Source organism: Engystomops pustulosus, chromosome 3 (assembly GCF_040894005.1).
Source record: "Engystomops pustulosus chromosome 3, aEngPut4.maternal, whole genome shotgun sequence".
NCBI classification, from domain to species: Eukaryota; Metazoa; Chordata; class Amphibia; order Anura; family Leptodactylidae; genus Engystomops; species Engystomops pustulosus.
In genome coordinates, this window is record NC_092413.1 from 46,626,696 (window position 1) to 46,640,656 (window position 13,961).

Below are 13,961 nucleotides of genomic sequence, written 5' to 3' on the forward strand. Positions count from 1 at the left end.
AAACCAGGTGCCAGTGAGACTCCCAGGTGTCGGCTTACGTCATCATCAGCAGGGGTCCAGTGGGTCCACTACCCCTGGTGCCTGATAAGAGATACTATAAGTATATATTATAAATTTATTCCCATGCCAAACATTTAGGCTAAGCCTCACCTTTCATGCCAAGGGTAAGAAATTAAGTTCAAAACATGTAGACTAAGCCTCACCTTCTTGCTGTTTGTATTTTAAAGTGAACCTTTCACTAATAAACCTAATGACAGGTTCCCATGGCACTATGCCAACTATTGCCCACTCTGTTTTTAATTTAAAAAATGCATAATTCCTATCCCCATAAAATAAGCAAAAAATATAAATAAAAATAAGAAAATAAGCATACCCGGTCCCGTGCCAGGGGGAGCAACGAGTCATAAGGGGCTTGTGTTATTCATGTGAGGCCACTGTGTGACACAGCCCATGTTTCCAGCATCTCCTGCAGTCCAAAGGGAGGGAAGGAGGGAGATGCAAGACATAGAATGAGTCACACATTGCCTGGAATAAATAATACAAATCCTGTGTGATTCGCTGCTCTTTCTGGCAAGGTGCCAGCTAGGTTTACAAAGTTCATTTTCTGGGGATACGAAGTATTTATGCTTTAGCTAAAAGTGTCTTAAAGCGCACCCGTCACCAGGAATGTCATTTTTTAGCTGGTGACAGCCTCTATGCTGCTATGCTGATTTAAATAATACCTTTTTTTCAGCATTCTCCATCAGTTCAGTATTTCAGAAAAGGAATACATAAGGAGGCACAGGCACACAGCATAGCACTGGCTATTGGAACCTGTCACCAGCTCAAAATTACATTCCTGGTGACAGGTTCACTTTAAGAGTCAGTCGCTGCTTGTGCACTCTGAATGGCTCTACATGTGGAGAAGAGTGTAAAGCAAAGTTTGTAGCAATGCTTTGCATATATCTGAGGCTACCCTAGTAGCAACTTGAAGGTGGTTTCAGGTCTTTAAAATTATTTGCAAATTCACATGCAAAAATTTTTGTCAGTTACTACTGCAATTTGTGAAGATGAAATAATTTATTCCCATATGAACTTCAAGCATTTCTTCTCATTTTACCTCCTGCTTGTACACCCAATATCGCCTTCGCTTCTTCTTTTAAAGTATAAGATTAGCATCACATTAATTGTTCTGTATTAGCCACATTATAGGCTCATATCTCTACTTCTTGCTTGTGCCATCCCCCCAGTTTCTGATGGAAATTTATTACACGTAATGGGCAAGAAATAATGGGTCACATTTACTTACCCGTCCCATCGCGATCCCCGCTGTGCGTTGTCCGACGAGGATTCGGGTCTGCCGCGGTTCACTAAGATTGTGCGTCCGTCCGATTTCCTACGTGTGTTGCTTCCCCACTGAGGTCCGCCGGAGTTCACCTTCTTCTTCACGGTACATGTGAGAGCTGATCTTGCGACACAATTTGCTAGCCACGCACCCCGATTTGTGTTGCATAGAAGCCGGCACCGATGCAACACAATCCGATCGCGTGCGCCAAAAACCTGGGGCAATTCAGAGAAAAACGGAAAGAAATTGTGAAACCCGACGAAAATGCAGCGTTCGGACCCTTAGTAAATGTGCCCCATTGTCTGTAATTGAGCAACAAGATGACAAAGTAGATGTAGTAATTGCAACATTGACCTATAAATATTACTGGATTAGCATATAGAAATCTCTTAATGTATGTGAGAAGGAAGTGGAAACATAAGAACTGTTTTATGCTATTCCCATCCATAGTAAGACCTGGTAGCATCAAAGCAAAGATATAGCACAATGCTAGGCATATTTGTCAGATGGATAGCTCTGTAAAATATTCAAATATTCACAGAAATTAAGGTCCATCTAGACCAGCCTATAATCCTATAGTCTTGGTGATAACTCGCTCCAAGTATTGCTGTAAGAATAAATCTCTGAATCAATGACCTACACAAAGAAAATAATTGATACAATCAACCACCATAACATCCGATGCAGTGAGAATATTGGTGTCATCATTTGCTGAAAGATTGTGTTGAGGGATTTATGGTGAGTTTAACAGGCTGTCACTTGTGGCGTCTCATCTTGTCAGTGTAGATGCTTGGCAAGTACAATTACAGTAAATGCTGACTCAATCTTATCACTTGCTCAGCATTTCTGCAGAGACGCTACTGTACTTCTAAAGAAAGTCAACTAGCCCACCAGGATACAGGACTAAGTATGTGTTGTGCCCTGGCACATTCACTGAGGTGGACATGGAAAAGCTGTTTAATAAAAACAGCAGGTGGCACTATTATTCACCAAATCTATAAAGAGAGTAGAATCATATTGTCGAAATATACAAAGTGACAATAGCTGGATTTTACTCATTATGGGGACATTTATACATCAACATGAACCCCAAGAAAATGGTGATCACAGTACCACATGGAAATGGTTATAGCAGCAACACTGCTGGTGTCATCATGTCATTCATATGTAGTCATGTCCCAAGTCACATCACTTAATGGAGTAATGTATATGATTGTTATATACAGCTCAATTGACGTGAGGCCTCTGTAGATTGGTCCAATAGTTCTGTATCTGGGAATGTCTAAGTTATCAGGCTTCAACACTCTGCTGGTAGTTTCTGGTAGTCTCCGATTGGGAGTAAATACAAAATACAGCACATTTATCAAAAAGAGAGCAAAGTGCACTATGTGCAGTTTTCTGTGTAGTGTGCAGAGGGCGTCAGATTCATGAATTGTGGCGCCAGTTCTTCATGAATCTGGCGCTCCCTGCACGCGGTGACAGTGTGCACAAACTTTTTTTGGTGCACGTTTAACATGCGGCATGCAACACACTTCTGTCAAATATTCGTGTCTCATCAGGTATAGTGCAGCTGCAACACAAATGAGTTGCGTATAACACATATGTGGCACTGACACTTCTTAAATACATGTACAAGCAGTTTGCACATAAAAGAACCTGCAAATTCTGACCGGTGTAAGGTCCTTAGTAAATGTGCCCCACTGACTAGCACAATACGATCCAGACACAAGATGCACCTTGAGTGTACAGCCCGATCTCTCCCTTAAAGATTTGCAGGAATTTACAGAATGAACTTTGGTGTAACAGTCCTCATTACGTGTCCTTCCATATCTTCAGTGTGTTGCAAAAAAGAAATCTGTAGAGGTATGAGACAAAACTGTATTATTTATCAACTAATCCAAGTTCTGTTTGGGATTTGATTACAGTCAACTGTAGTAATGATACTGGAAGATCAAATTAACAGTTTAATCAGGGGCGTAACTAGAGGGGTAGCAGCCATAGCAGCTGATATGGGGCCCCAGCATGTGTGGTATTGGGTGTGTATATGCTGTATGTGTGTACATGGTATTGTATGTATGTGTGTATATTTGATGTGTATTTGGTGCATGTGTGTGTGCATATGTGATGTGTATATGCAGTATATCTGTGTATATAATGTATGAGTGTATATGGCACTGTATGTATGTGTGTACATGCTGTATGCATGTATATATGGTGTTTATATACTGTGTGGCCCTGCCTTTTTATAGTTACGCCCCTGAGTTCAATTATATATGCATTCATGTGTGGCCTCTTATGGCAGGGCTTCCAAATGGTAATTTTTCACTGAAGAAAAAATTGTGCTGTATTATTTAAGAAATAGCTCCTTAATTGTGACAATTGCACTGTAGGTAGAGGTATTCTAATTAGGTTCTAAAACATAGCTTTTATTTCACTCATATAAAATATTAAGAAGCAGGATTGTGATTACAGACATACAAACATAAAGTGATTACTCTCTGTGTTATTGTCTGGAGTGGGTAGGACAGTTTGTTTTCTGCTGTCTGTCCCCACTCTAATTGTTGCATTGGTTTCTGCAATCCTAACACATAAATGAGAGTTTTACAAATTCTGTTCCACTGGGATGGTGCATATTTTATTTTTGTAAGCACCACTTCACAGCGATTTGGCAGTGTGCTATGGACTAATAGTCGATTCAGTTTCAGTACTTGCGTCTTAGATGGAGTATATTGTGCATAAACTTAGATTCCCAAAATATCTAAATATTAAATTTGGGATCGCAAGTTGTTTATTGTTTCATATGTTTGCTCCAAAACAAAAAAACAAGGAGTGGCTACATTGGCTACTTTTTTGCAGTCTATTGTAGATCAGTTATTGGTGTACTAGCCACTACAGTCTGTCTTATGTGTGTCTGCAACAAAGTGGCTAGGTGAACCACTATTTGCTATTGTAGACCAGTTGTACATATGCTAGTTACTCCTTGCTCTGCATTTTAAGACTGCAATAGAACTCTTTCATTCAGCCATTCATCTTTGATTTTAGTAGCCTGTACTCCACTGACTCCTAGCTAGACTGACTGGATTGTATTGAATCTGACTGTGTCTATCATAGCTCCTGCCAACCACACACACACAGCACCCTAGGACCCGAGGGGTCTCTATAAAAGGCATTATTATCTAGGGTTTGTATTGCAGAGGTCTGTGCTGTGCGCACCTCGGCATTGTACTGCGCGCTGTCATAGCCCCGCTCTTATTGCAGACCCCTGGCTCAATACCGCTGACGAGTCTACCAGTTTAACCAATCAGCTGGCTCCACATCAGAGGGAGGTGTTTCTCCCTGAGGGCTGACCGAACTGGCCTATCATCGCTTCAGGGGAGGTGCCAGAGAAGGAGCTGATCTACCTCCCTTACTGCTCGCTGTGTAACCTGATCCGTGATGCGAGCAGAAGATATGGTATACAGGTTTTTTGTGCTTACTTCATTTGTTTATATTTCATGCCAGGCTGAATTTGACATAGAAGGGAGAACAGGACATAGAACTGCCTATGCTTTCTTGGCCGTGGCGTGTCATATCGTCATCCCGATCTGTCATACTATCCTGGCATGTTGGGATTATGTTAAAGGCAGAATGTGCGCACAATTGCTTATTGTATCCAGCATGAGATGCCAATGGATTGGTATTGGCAACGTGGGGTAAACTGGGGATCTGTACAGGTTATATCATTGGAATGGCACTACTTCCAATGCCTTTATTGCAGTCTTTCTGACAATATTTTGTGAAAATTCACAATGACTGTTGACCTTATAGGAATTTTCGGTGTATGGTAATGTTTCTACATTATTAGGAATGTCTCCATCAGATTGCAATCATTGCAATTTCTTTTTTATGCTCAGTCAATACATCGTCAATCAACAGCAAATTCAGAAACATTCAGGTTTACGTTTTCAGAATGCTAAATAAACCTGAAGATTGTTTGGGCATGATGGAGAAGAAGAGGTAGAAGATCTACACCATCAAGTTGTCATATGCATAAACTTTAAATGAAATTCATTTGGGTGACCAATACAGTGGGTGACCAAAGCAAAGTCACCAAATGGACATCACTCTTTCTAGCCAATCAAGCTCCAAAATGAATCCCTGTCCATGGTCAAGAAATGGGATTTGGAAGATGAAGGATGAATCAACTTTTTACACAAGATGTGAAAACTGTTGTGGGCTCACTTATAACCTTTTTAATTTGTACTAATTGTAAGTTGTCATTTTTAATTCTGAAAAAAACTGTAAAATATTGAAATAACATTTTACAATTCTGGGTATTCATTTACTACAAGTTTTTAGATTAATAAGTCAGAATTTTGAGATAACACTTATCTATTATTTTTAAACCTAAACATTCAATTTTTGATCTTAGAACTGTGATACTTTTTATATGAAACATGAGTTTTTTAAAAGTTTAATATATGTTATGTATAAACAAGTTTATCATGTCACTGCAATTGACTGAATTTTGACATCAAAAATGTCAAAAAAAGGATTGAAAGGGAACCTGTCACCACATTTTAATATATACAGCCAGTGGAAGGTTCCTATAGAGCTCTATGACCTAACTGACATCCTACTTTTAACTAAAAATTATTTCCTTTACATCCCCATAAATCAACTTATCTTATATTACCTGGAATCAGAGGGGGTGTGTCTTGCTTGGACGACCCCTCCAATATACTCCTTCCGGTGCCTTATGCCTCTTCACTATTCAGCAGTTCATGTCATGGGACCAGGGTGATGTCATCAAAGGTCCTTTACATTTGCAAAAATGTATAAATCTGAAGACATGAAATCACAGCAGCCTCTCCATCCTTCATGGAGGCTGCGGTGATTTCATGTCATCACACACAGTACAGTACAGTACTGTAAGGCAGAGCTGCCAGCCAAAATAAGGGGGCATGGTTAACTGGCAGCCCAGGAGAGAGAAGAGTCAGAGCCAGCAGACATGAGCCATGAAAGCTAATTTGCATATCAGAAAAATGACTGTATTAAAAGGTACAGTGCCTCGCTGGCAGCTAATTTTAGTTGATATGGGGAGGACTTGTAACCCTTTTCAGCAAGTATTGTTAGTCAGGGTGGTAAAATTCTGGTAACAGGTCTTTAAAGTAGTCAGTCCAAAGTTATAGAAATCAACATATTTAAATATGTATTTTAATAAATGTATACAGAATAGTGGTGCACAATGTGTGGTTTTGTTACAGGGCTATTTCTATATGTTAGCTACAGTATTCTGAGGAAACATGCTTTGTCTGGCTTTGCCTTCCAAGACTCTGTCTTACTTACCAGAGCATGGTAAAGCATCAGTATGTAACTTAAAATCCCTGTTCTCAAGAACTCTTTCCTCATGGCTCACTCAGCCTGCTTTTCTGCTTCCCCAATTGTGTACCAGTGTTACCTTCTTCACCTTATTTTCCTTATTCCTTGTGTTGTTTGTACTTGACACTACCTGGTAACTCATTTGTTTAATAATAAAGGTCACCAACGCCCTCTCCACAAACCTCATGCAGTACCTGTTAGATGTCTTTATAGATGTTCCACTGATGCCTCTATCAATTGAATAAGAGACACCATGCTTTTAAAATAGACACTGTTCCAGTCATAGAGGCATGGAACTGCAGTATACAGTTTAGTTACCTCCCCCCCCCCCAAAACTGACACTGCTAACCCAGCCCCCCTTACGAATGAGAGAAACATGTGACTCTCTGAAGAGGATTCCTGAGGGCAGCGAGGTTGATTTTTTTTATATAGCCAGATCTCTCTAAGACCCCACTTTACTGACTGTGTGGTTAATGATGTAGCAGAGATTTGTCACACACAGACTCTGTCTGTCTCCCCGTAACATTTCATTTTGCTAGTTCCATAGTGCAGCTTGTTGGTAGCAGTGAGACTTGTCAATACGGAACAGGGAGGAACAGTGAACATTGAATATGCAGGACTAATATGATTGGACTTACATCAGGTGAGTTGCATATAAGTTTACAAACTGATTTTTGCAACATTGCAGCCATGGAAAGGAAACATTTTGGGATACAGTCAATGCTTTTTAATCATTTTAATAAAATATTCATTTTGGAAGAGTTAATTTGAAGGCAGATTCTCTTTAAGTTTAGCTGCATCTCCTGGTTCTAATTTTGGCCCATTTACTGTTGCTCTTTGGCATTGTGGCCAACCTGGATCCTTAACAGCCAAGTACAACCTGCAGGCGGGGTAAGTCCCTGGCAACGGTAGTAGTGTCATATTAAATGTAGCATTTTTTGAGCTTATAGATTTTGTAACAAAGACCTGCTAGTTTGGGAATTGCTCATACAAAATTTCCATAATTAGTAGGAGAAGAAGCCACGCCTCCAGCCGGTACAATAGCCCTGCATAGCGTCTACTTAATTCTAACTATGGATGTATTGCTACTTGTTGTGTGCATAGAGAGGAGATATTCTCAGATATTTAGAAGCTAAAAATTGTGTTGCAAAAAGTCAAAATAATCACCCAACCTTCAGGTTCATAAAAAAGGTAAAATGACAATTAACCTACATTTTACACATTTGCAGAATGTGTTTAGAATTCTGTATTTGGTTTCTATGTTGGAGTAAAAAGTACATTAAATATATCCATGTACTTCCATTCACCCAACAAAAACTAACACTGTGTCATTAGCTTGCTCTACAATATTATCAACTGTATAGGAAAGCACAGTCCATAGCATTTTCCTATACAACCAGCCACTGCAAAAATGTATATTGCATGAAATACATTTTTTGCACTCTGTATCAATAGATGGCATACAGTGGCATTCATCAAAGCACCATGATGAAGAATATTGTTTATTGAGAAATTTTCCTCAGTTAATGACTTAAATGCAGTCTGAACAGGACCCTTATTGGTTAAAGGGTTTGACCACTTATAGCAAGGGTAAGTATAAGATCCTTGAGGGGGTCGCTCATATTATATTTACTCCCAGGAGTAGCATACGTTTGACTGGAGTGATGGAGTGGTAAGTGCTTCTCACCCCTCCACTCTCCATAGGACTATCTTTTTCCCGGTGACCATACTGAGGTCGAGTGCCCCAAGCATCTAAGGGGATGGATACCTGGCCACACATTGGCGCTCATTTACTAAGGGTCTGCGGAGCGCATTTTTTGTCGAGTTTCCCGACAATTTCTGTTCGGATTTTGGCTCATCGGCGCAGTCTTGCACGCAACAGAAATCGGAGGGCGGGCCGTAAAACGCGCAGGATTTAACATTTAGAAATGTGTCGCAAGACACGCACTTACAAGCATCGGGAAGAAGCTGGTGAACTCCGGCAGACCTCGGTGCAGAAGCGACGGATGCAGGAAATCGGGCGCACGATCTTAGTGAATCGCGGCAGACCCGAATCCTCGTCGGACAACACACCGTGGGATCGCGACAGGACCGGGTAAGTAAATCTGCCCCAATGTGCGTCCAGATATCCATCCCCAAATGCCTTACCCTGTTAAAGTTTGTTATAAGTGGCCAACCCATTTTGTCAACACTTTTGTCATACGATCTGTGCTTAAAGAAGATGTGATAACTATAATTCTGTACATTACCGATACATATTACTCAGGGGCAGATCTCCAATGGGTTGTTGGTTTCGTTACTTTTGTGGAGATTTTGAATTTTTATCTAAGCAAATGTTAAAGATCTGGCACATGCTATACTTTTCTCTGTAAGTTAAATCCAAACTTAAAGAAAAACTTTAGTTAAAATTATAAAATCAGCTATAAGTAGAAGCTTGTATATGTTTTTTAGTTGGCTCAAAGTAAAGTTTTTTCCATGCTAAGCAATGTGTCAACCATATGTAATTATTACTTCCTATACATGTAAATCATAAGATATGCAGTTATAGAGCAGATGAATGAAAGTAAATGTTAATGTCCAGAATATCCCTTCAACTATAATTTTACAACTTAAAACTTAAAGAGAACATGTCATGCAAATGAACCCACCCAAAATAAAGGTTTAATTAAAAACTATGTTTAAGAAGCATTGCCCTTATCCCTAAATGGTTCCTTTCCATGACTGCAATGTCACAAAATCAGTTTGGAAACTTATATGCAACTCACCTGATGTAAGTCATGCACACTAAGTGAGTCATGTAGATTTAATTTTACTTGCATTGCCCTGCCTCCTTGTTCCTGATTGACAGGCTATGATATTCTGCGGCATGGAGAGTTATGGCGATTAAAGCCAGGATGACATCATCTAAAGTCCTGTTACATCTGCAACATCTACCTCATGAGTATATCTGATCACGTGATCACAGCAGCCTCCATGGAGGATGGGGAAAAGAAGAAGTCCATAGAGGCTGCTATGATTTCATGTGATCATATATATGCATGGTGTACAGTTTGCTAATGTTAGGAGGCTAAAGGGCCTGTTGAGAAGAGGTATGGGATTTGGGGAGGAGTAGATGGGTAGTATTGGCCATGCAGGACATGGCTTCTCTGAATAGGGAATAGAACATAAAGCTGATTAATTTGGATGTAAAGAAAACTATTTTTAAAAGTATGTATGGAACTCGGGATGATGAGCTGATCACATGCTGTCCTATTGTTGGGACACATTGCAACCTGTTGTGGAATTATAACTGCAGGGAAAGGAGATTTATTAAAACTGACAATGTCTGGCCAGTATTTGCCAGTGTTGCTCTGCCCTGTGCCATAAGTAATTAAGATGAATATACAAGTAACACACATTGGGGCAGAGTTACCTTTGATTTGGCTTTGTGCTCCTGTGTTTTTTTCCTGCTTTTCTGCTGGTCAGAAGTGAATTTTACCTTTTTAATACATCGCAGTTAAGGTCTTTAGTGACTTTTAACCAAAAGTTGCAAAAAAGTCCCAAAAAGTCACAGTTTTCCTAAGCCTGGCAAGAGCAGGTGTGGATATGCAATATTTTGGCAAATTTATACAAAAAGTTACAACTTCAACATCTGGAATTAAGAGATAACTCAGAGAACACTGCAGAAAACTAGCAAACTTTTTAGGAAGTTATCTTAGGCAAAAAAAAGTCACAAAAGTGCAAATGCGCCACAAAAAGTCTCAAAAAAAGAAGAAAAAGGCAAGCCAAACAATCTGTGTCCTCTTTGTAAGCGGGGCTGTATGTAAATGTGGTGTCTGTAGCTCAGATGTTCCAGAAATTGCAAGCTTTGTTGCAAAAAGTTTAGTTACAGTGACACAATTTGTGATCCTTACCATATTTTAAAGTCAGAAGTTAGCATAAAATATGTAATAAATTTCTCCAATAATGTTCAATTCATCTGCAATACCACCACAGGAGATTTAATAGTCTGTCAGTGTCCTCCAGAGAGAGAGAGGGAAAACAATGCTCTCTTATAGCTACTGTATACCCTGGCTTAAAGTGAACTTGGTATCAGGAGCCCTTTTTCTGGCTCCCCCATGTCCCCATAGACAATAGATTGCACATTGCCAAAGTGTTTTTATAATAAAACTGGCTTTTTCCTTTAAAAAGACAAGTTAAAGTTTACCTTTTTCTCTGCAGAGCAGTGTCCCGTGTCCCAAGTGGCCACTGAGAAAGCCACTCCTGATATTAGGTTCCCTTTAAAAATGACAGTCCCTAATACGGTAGCTCTCCTTATAGATGATAAACTACATATGCTATTTGGGTTTAAGTAGATTTTAATGGGAGTCTACCACTTACCAACTCCTCTAAAAGAAAATCCAGTGTTCTGTTTTACTGTTAACATTACTGTTTTACTTATGGACATTAAAAGGCTTGTACAGAGGTTGAAAAACATGGCTGTTTCTTCCAATAAGAGTGCCACACCTGACCATTGGTTCATGCCAGTATTGATGCTGAGCTCTATAGAAATGAATGAAGCTTAGTGTAATATCATGTATTAACCATGCTCAGGAGTGGATTTAATTTTTTTACTAGGAACCAGCCATGTTTTTCAACCACTGGACAACCTCTATAAAGGGGTTGGCTATTTACCTCATGTTTTTGTAATATGTGTAAGTTTGGGCTAATTGGGTAATTTACCAATATACATATATTAATAATTGTGCTCTGCTATCGTGATATGTAAAGTGAAGCCTCCTGTCTTTTACTTCATGAGTCAGACAATCCTGTCCATAAAATGGCCGCAGATGGAGGGTGATGTGATCTCTAACAGTCCATGAGCAATCACCCTGCCAGTACTTTATGATGGTATTTATGAATATAAGGTCAAGGTCCTGGCAGGGTGATTGTTCATGGACAGTTAGGGATCATATGACCCTCCATCTGCTGCCATGTTATGGACAGGATTGTCTGATTGATGAGGTAAAAAAGGAGGCTTCACTTTACATATTAAGAAAGCAGAGCAGATGTATATTGCCTAATATCCTGCCCCCCACACTAAGACCCACAATGCATAAAACATTGTGCATAATATGTAAAACATAATGATTCAAGTGGGCGCGGTGGTAAGGGAAGTACATAACCTTTTATTGTATTAATGGATTTGCTGGAACAGCCCTTTAAGGTTTATTAAACAATGTCTCAATAGGGTATCATCAATGCTAAGTTCCCAAAAGAACTAAAGTTTTTCTTTAAGTTAACTATGATGCAATGCAACAATAGAATTGATATTGTATTCTGTTAATCATAGTAGAATGTGAATGTAACAATTGCTATGTGATTGTTCTATTATTAATATGTAACTCCCACGTGCATTTTCTCTTTCTTTTCTGTCTTCCAGAAAGAAGATGGATCGGCAGAAAAAATGCTTTTACTGAAACAAGAAAAAGAAAATAACTTATTGATTGTGTAGAGCTAGCTCTGTTCATGATCAATGGGACTGCATGGTGGGATTTTGTTCATTATCCTAATGTGCGCATGACTTTTTTTCTTAGCTTTCAACTGCACTGTGATGCAAAAGTAGTCAGAGGCGATTGGCACTAAATCCCAGATTCAGAAAATGTTCTTTCACTGAAGTTTACATTTCCATCGCCGATACAGCAGACAATGACAAAATCCTCACATGTAAGCGACATGCTCTGTTGTGACGTGGGTTGTACGGGTATGGATGCTAGTTCAGTGTTTCATTTTATATAACTCCATATTTTGGAGTAAAGTAACATGGCATAGGTCATGGCAATATCAGATTATTTTCTAAATTATGTGTTATTGATGAAATGCAACATGTCGAGTACCGCTAGTCAAAAACACACAGTGAGCCTCAGCCATTTTATCATCTAATATTCCGGAGTCAGAGGCATGTTAAGACCAAAATATATCACTAAGACTAGTTGGTGTTGGTCTTATTTATATTGTGTATGGCTGCCCCTACTATATTACTATGGATTGATCGTGGTACCTTTTTTATCCACAGAATATTGTTGTATATAGTTTGTGTCCATTTTTTACATGATGTATTATTTCATGTTTGATGTATGTACTGCTGTACAGTTGCATGTAATCTCTGACTGTAGAAACTCAAATGTCCTCAAAGGATTATAATAACTAATATATTAACTAATAATTTTACAAATAAGACACCTAAACATTGAATATTTGCTCTAGTTTATGACAATTTATATTGGCCAGTGGATGGAAAAATGTCAACATTGGTGTGAATCCAAAATGATAATGTAAATTAAAGTGGGTCTAAAACTTTTCTGGTTACCATTACATATTGGAAAGTCTGAAGAGTCCAGAATAATGTCAGAAAGTCATCATGATCTGATCAGTCATGTGCCCCTCCTCGTCCTATAATTCACCAGTCTTCCACCAAGCCTTAAATACTCCCATTCCTCACCATGGAAATTAGATCACTTAGGCTCACTTGTGACTAGAGATGAGCGAGTATACTAGTCCGAGCTTGATGCTCGTTCGAGTATTAAGGTACTCGAAACGGCTCGTTGCTCGGACGAGTATTTCCCCTGCTCGAGATCGAGCATTTAATTAAAAAAACACATTGAAGAACAGTGAAGAATAGAATAAAAACAGTGAACACAGTGAACACAGGATCATTTAAGTGAAAAACACAGTGAAAAACACAGTGAAGAATAGATTACAGATGTTCGGCACATCTGCTTACTTGTCGGGAGATACGTGCGGAACGGAGCGAACAAAATAGTATGTGAAGAACAATATATATGTGTGAAGAACACATTGAAGAACACGGGGAGTAGCACAGAGACACCGGGGAGCAGCACAGATACACCGGGGAGCAGCACAGAGACACCGGGGAGCAGCAGCACGGAGATACCGGGGAGCAGCAGCGCGGAGATACCGGGGAGCAGCAGCATTGGGACACCGGGGAGAAGCAGCATGGAGACATCGGGGCGGCAGCACGGAGAGACACCGGGGCGGCAGCACGGAGAGACACCGGTGGCGGCAGCACGGAGAGACACCGGGGCGGCAGCACGGAGAGACATCGGGGCGGCAGCACGGAGAGACACCGGGGAGCAGCACAGAGACACCAGGAAGCAACAACACGGAGATACCGGGGAGCAGCAGCACGGAGACACCGGGGAGCAGCAGCAAGGAGACACCGGGGAGCAGCAGCACGGAGAGACACCGGGGCGGCAGCACGGAGAGACACCGGGGCGGCAGCACGGAGAGACACCGG

At 40.1% G+C, this 13,961-nt stretch overlaps 1 protein-coding gene across 4 annotated transcripts in view; it reads left to right on the plus strand.

Moving 5' to 3' along the window:
- The window catches only part of SYNDIG1 (synapse differentiation inducing 1), a 173,759-nt gene that overhangs the window by 142,822 nt on the left and 16,976 nt on the right, over positions 1-13,961 (plus strand). Inside the window, exon 4 of one of the 4 annotated variants that reach the window (XM_072140676.1) lies at positions 12,087-12,192. The exons of 2 other annotated variants lie outside the window; for them this stretch is intronic. In XM_072140676.1, coding sequence (XP_071996777.1) covers positions 12,087-12,158 — 72 coding nt within the window. In that variant the 3' untranslated portion in view covers positions 12,159-12,192. Of the gene's footprint in view, positions 1-12,086; positions 13,383-13,961 lie in introns of those variants that run through there. One more of the 4 variants, XM_072140675.1, reaches the window with a different exon arrangement.